At 47.3% G+C, this 6,000-nt stretch overlaps 1 protein-coding gene across 2 annotated transcripts in view; it reads left to right on the forward strand.

Moving 5' to 3' along the window:
* ASTN1 (astrotactin 1) overlaps nucleotides 1-5,067 on the forward strand; it is a 290,281-nt gene extending 285,214 nt beyond the window's left edge. For both annotated transcript variants that reach the window (XM_035010736.1, XM_035010737.1), the window contains exons 22-23: nucleotides 798-981; nucleotides 4,830-5,067. In XM_035010736.1, coding sequence (XP_034866627.1) covers nucleotides 798-981; nucleotides 4,830-5,067 — 422 coding nt within the window. The remainder of the gene's footprint in view (nucleotides 1-797; nucleotides 982-4,829) is intronic.
* Nucleotides 5,068-6,000: the final 933 nt, after the last annotated feature.

Consider the following 6,000-nt stretch of genomic DNA (forward strand, 5'->3'; position numbering starts at 1 on the left):
GGCAGCCCTAGCGAAGGCTCTGCAGTCCTGCAATAAGGGGGCCGGGTTGCTTTTGGGACTGCGGCCACTCCTGGTTCTTCACGTTGCTCAAGCATCACCTCACAGTGCTTCCCTCCATCCATGAGCCAAATTTCTGCCCCCCTTGGCTTCCCCATGCTTTTGCAGGACCCACTTGGTCCTCCGGCATATGTGACCTGGAAGTGCAGGGTTGCTAATGCCTCAAGGGGGGCAAACGTGAAAAGGCCCCACAGAGAAATGGGAGAGGGGAGCTGAGGATAAAGTCTTCCATTCTCCCCCTGGATGGACCGGTGGGGATCCAGCAGCTTCCTCTTCTGCAAGGCGTGCCACCTGCTCCTTAGCATGCCCCCTACATTCCCCTCAGCCTCCTTTCTCACCTCATTTCCTTCTGTCCTCCCTCCAGCGTCCCCGGGACTGCACTTGCCAATAAAGTATTCCTCTGAGATCTTTTTGCCACAGGCACTGTATTTTCAGGAAACATGGGTAAAGACAAAGAATATTATAACTGAAGTTGACCTCAGAGATATTTATTTGAAGGTTTTCATTTTTTAGAAAAGAGAGCAACAACCAATGGGGCTGAGATAAAAGTGAGTTACTCAAACCACAGTCTCCGGGCTCCAGGTTCAGTATTCTTTAAGCAACATCACACACACATACACACACACGTATACGTGTAAATATGATATACACACGTCTCTATACACGTACACACATATACGTTGTGTGTATATATGCATGTATTTAAAATGTTATTTATTTGCCTTTTCTGCCCTCCTCAGAAATAGCAGACAAGATCTACAATCTCTTCAATGGCTATACCAGTGGGAAGGAGCAACAGACGGCCTATAACACCCTCCTGGATCTGGGTTCCCCCACCCTACATCGAGTCCTCTACCACTATAACCAGCACTATGAGAGTTTTGGAGAATTCACCTGGCGGTGTGAGGATGAATTAGGCCCCAGGTAACACAAACATCATTGCCTCTTACAAAGATGTCGGCTCTTTGAAATTCTGTACACTATCATACTGTACCCATGGATGCACAGAGATTTCCTGGGTGAGCTTAGGTGCTCTGAGAAGTAAGTCCTGTGCTTTTATACAGCTCAGTTCATATAGATCAGTTTGGATAAGCTGTATTTAAGTAGGGAAGTCATGAATACATTTCCTGAACTCTGAAAAAAATCTTTGCCCTTGACTTGTTTTACCCACCTCTTTATCATGCTGACACAGCATTCTAAATGCTAAAAACGGTAGGAGCTGTGAAAGAAAATTAGGAATTTTATTGAAGAGGTTATCGTTATCCGAAACTATTTATTGTGTATGAGCTTTGCATATACAATATGCATTATATAGACATGTTTTCAGCTAAATTGCACATCCTTTGGAAAGACAACGTAGGGGTGGCCAAGACCCACCTTGACATCTATGTTGGCCAAAGCTAGGACAGTATAGTGTTTGCCAGAGTTCCCTGGCCCCGAGGCTACGACTTTTCAATACTCAGTACCCACTGCTTTTAGGTTATACAACACAGATAGCATTCTTGGAAAGAGGAATTGGAGGAACGTGTACAGATACCATCTTCCTTTTGTTTCATTCATCATGGCTACATATTCCTGCTCTGAGAAAAACAGATTTTGGTGGAAATACTGGAATTACCAGATAGATTCAGTGAAAGAGACTTGCATGGAATGTTGGTGCCTATATGTCCAAAAGGGGGAGTGCATGGACTATTTTTAGGGGGAAAAAAAGGAAAGCAAATGAAGACAATCAACGCAATGGAATTCTCCGGCACTTAAAGAATTCTTGCACTCCTGCCAAGAGGCTGCCCGAAAGTATCACCCAAAAGTTGTCCCATCTATCTGACTGCTGATCGAACTGGAGGGAGACCCAGTGTCAGTGTGTTTCTCGTCACCTGTATCAACTCTCCAGAAGACCATTGTTCAGGACATTCCCAGGACAGGAAATTCTCTTACTTTTGAAAGGAGGAAGTAGTTTAGGATTATCTTCCGAAATGCAATGAGTTCATGTGTAAGTTTAGGAAGAATCTCTCTGCATTCCATAGATTATTTCCTGCAGTTATTATAAAGGTTGATAGTCCTCAGGCAAACAGATGCCACGGCTGTGGACCAGGACACAGAGGGAAATATATAAGGGACTTTTCATTGGTTTTGTCTCAGTTTCAGGAGAAAGCAAACTCTGGGTTAGAAAGTTGGTATGTATTAAGATATGTCCTCTCTGCTCCATACCTTATTACTCCTGCCCTCATAATTACTTATGCCTAATATTATCCCCTCTCCCTGCTTCTCTCCCTAGCTCCCTCCCCACCCACCTCACTCTGCCCACCCCCCCGCTCCCCTCCTCCTTTCCTCCATCCTTCTGACATTTATTGAGTGTATATATACAGTTTTCGGTTAGGGAACATAAATGTCACAATTTGAATAGCACTAACATTGCATATATCATCTTGATTTCCAAGGGCATTAGGATTGCTTTTAAAATTTCTCTCTTGTAACTCAAGAGTCAGAAGGAAAATTGGTTAATAAAGAAAGTGAGCAGGGGAAGAAGTGTGGATCCCCCTGCAAAGTAAGGCGTGCTGCTGACTTGACATTCTCTTCCCAGACTCTCCTCCCTGGAGACCCTTGCATGTGTGATGCTGGTTTTTCAAAGCTCTGCATTAGAAGACAGTGTGTAATTTCATTAGCTTCTGGAAATCAAGTTTTACTTGCCAGTGTCATGGGGAGAACCACAGGAAGGGAAAAGCCCTCTGCCTTGAGATGCATCCACCACCTTTGGAGTTGGTCGTGAGCGTGAACAGAAGAGGTTCTGTGGGCTACACGCTCCCTGTGAGCAGGCAGAAAGGACCCCCTCAGTTCAGTTAAATCCATTCCCTTAACTTTCATGGAGGCCTCCAGATCGACTTGAGGGTTGCAATACTTTGAGAACAACACTGGTTGCGTTGCTACTAAGAAAGAAGAAATCCACAGGCTCTGAGATGACCGAGGGCAGACCCAAATGAATTATTATTACTATTTTTTAAAGTGACCTATGAAAGTAGCCACAAAATCTCCATGGGCCAATCAAATTCTTTCTTTTCCTGTGTCCTTGTCTTGAGGATGATGCACATGCTGCCCGCATTCTCCCTTCGCTCCCTCTCCCTCCACCTTCCAAGAATTTGTCAACAACTAATGACATGTAGTGGGATAAATTAAGAGGAAGGGCCACCAAAGTCCGGTTGATGACGACTTTTGGAAGCCTGCTTGGCCAAACCGCAGAGGCAAATAGGCGGAGGAGAGACCATCTGCAGGAGATGCTAAGTAGGTGTCAGGCAGAGTGTTTGACTTCCTCTGACCCACCTCTGAAGTGGGAGAAAATACGACTGCCCTCCGATGACCTCTCACTCTCTCCACCCCTGGACTCCGCTGCTGACTCTCCACACCTTTCCTCCAGCGTCATCTCTGCCCCTCTCAGGGCATCCTCCCAGGAATGCGGTGAGGTCACCACCTTGTGGTGGTGGTCACAGCCAGACAGAAGGGGAGGAATGAAACGAACGTGCTTATTGTTCTTTGAAAGGTCATTCTCCATGGAGTGCAGAAACTTCCATTTTCTGGAAAGAATCAGTGACCAAATTAGAAGTGTTGGTTCTTCACATGAGAAGTTAGCCGAGCAGGTGATAAATACTGCAAAGGGTGCTGTTCATTGAGCTTTTTCAGAACTGCATTTTACAGGAGCTCATTCAAAGAAGAGAGACTTCGTGGCTCTCTGGGCACTTAGGGGTTTGAAGAACAGGAGGGACGGAGCTGAGTGAGGGAACACTGTTCTGTTGCTCAGAGCTGGTGAGCTCTGACAGCTGGATGACAGGAGCCCCTGTCTCTGACACTGGCAGTGGGCACGGAGAAGAAGGCTGTGCACCAGCAAGACGACTGTGGGGACAGCCGACTTCCCCAGGCTGCACGCAGAGGCCATCCGGCTCTCCTGTTGGCCCGGAGGGATCACTGCGCCCCAGCATGTGCAAACTTGAAGCGACCTTGCTCTCCTCCGCTCCTCTCCCCGCTCCGCCCCCGCGATCTGCGACAGGCCCCCTCTTTCCCCCCTCTCTGGATTGGGTCTCAGTGGCCATGGCCGCCTGGCTTTCCAAGGGAGAAGGCAGAGTGGAGCAGGGGACCACCTGAACACGAATTAGGTCACGTGGGCCTCTGAGAGTCTGCGTTTCCCCCCAGAAGGGCCCTGTGTCGGTGCGCACAGAGGGCATTGTTGTCTTCACCGGTATTTCGCTGTCACACCCTCCATCCGGGCATAATCAGTTACATTTGATACCCTCCAAGGCTCAGTATATCAGCTGTTTCTGCTTAGTTCTAAAATAGCCTGGAAAAGGGAAATATTCACTCAAACACATTATTTGTCATTTAATGATGGTAAATTGCTGGCTGTAAAGAAAATGGATTTGATTTGTCTTTCAAAACTGCCAACTCTATGATTTTAAAAGGGCATAAATTCCCACCAAAATAGTAGTTATTTTCTTTTCTTTATTTTTCCTTATGGCATTTTTTTTCTCTCTTTTGCTTGGGTCCCTGTCCCACTTTGGGCACAGCCAGACTGTTCTTGCATCCATCCGTCCATCCATCTGTCCATCCATCCGTCCATCCATTTGCTAGACAGGTATTTATGAGTTCTGAGTGCCCATGATAGAACAGGAAGCAGGACACACCAGACTCTGCCCTCTGGGAGTTGTAAGTCTCACTCTAATAGGGCCTATGCGCCTTTCCCCGCCTTCTCTTCTTTCTAATCTAAGTATCCTCCGTGCTCTCCATAGGAAAGCTGGCCTCATCCTTTCCCAGCTGGGGGATCTCAGCAGTTGGTGCAATGGCCTCCTTCAGGAACCCAAGATAAGCTTGCGACGCGGCTCCCTTAAGTACCTGGGCTGCCGCTACAGCGAGATCAAGCCCTATGGACTCGACTGGTCAGAGCTCAGCCGGGACCTCAGGAAGACATGTGAGGAGCAGACCCTGAGCGTCCCTTACAACGACTATGGGGACAGCAAAGACATCTAACGCCACGAGGCCAGACGGTGGCTGCCAAAAGGAAGCAGGAAGCGAGGAGAGGAACATCTGGGTTGGTCTGTGGATTTTTAGTATTTTTTAATGGAACATTAAAACCTCTAAACCAGGGAGAGGCAATATCTAAACCAGGGAGAAACTGATCCTTGCTCCCTGTGGAACTTCTTTGGTATGATGTTCTCCATCTGCATGATCAGTAGACCTGCCAACCAGCAGCCTCATGCAGTGCCATTTCTCTTTAGGGGATTACTTTGGGGCTTGTTTTATAGTTCATTTGTTTCATTTTTTTTTTTTTTTTTCCCAAGAGGTTCATCACAAAGCTCGAGTTCTGCCATGCTTCCGATGAAAGGTCTATCAGGTTAAGGCATCCCGGGCTCACTGAATCCCTGAGTCTATTACAACTGGGGACGGAAATGAGGCCAGAATGTCACCAGACTGGCCTCAGGCCCCAGCCACAAGCATTCCTCAGGAAGCATCTCACTCTGGGAGCCTAAGCTCTGCTCACAGAGAAAGATGACAAAGAGAAAATCAGGAGGGTGGCCTCTGTGTAGGCCTCATGGTCTCTCCGTCCAGGCCTCCCTACTGCTCGAGTCACACCTCATAGGTGAACTGAGCCTCCAATATGAGTCCCAGCAAGTCATCGGAATTTTTAGGTCCTCACCCGTTTTAAGACAGGATTGGGATGAAATCTCCCTCTGGCGGATCTCTGCCTCTCCTCCAAATAGTATGAGATCTTTAAGAGGCAACAAAATGCTACCTGTCAAATGCACCTTCCAAACAGTTTACCTGGGAGACTAGTTAGCAGTTACATTCTAGAGAAGAAGTAGGGCTGATTGTTCTAAAAACTCCTGTACCTCCAGGATGAACTTCTCCAGACCACCAATGCGTATCACATGCCTAGATTCTCTTTAGTGCCCGCGTCACTGT

Source organism: Mirounga leonina, unplaced genomic scaffold, assembly GCF_011800145.1.
Source record: "Mirounga leonina isolate KUSES-001 unplaced genomic scaffold, KU_Mleo_1.0 Mir_154, whole genome shotgun sequence".
Classification (NCBI taxonomy): Eukaryota; Metazoa; Chordata; class Mammalia; order Carnivora; family Phocidae; genus Mirounga; species Mirounga leonina.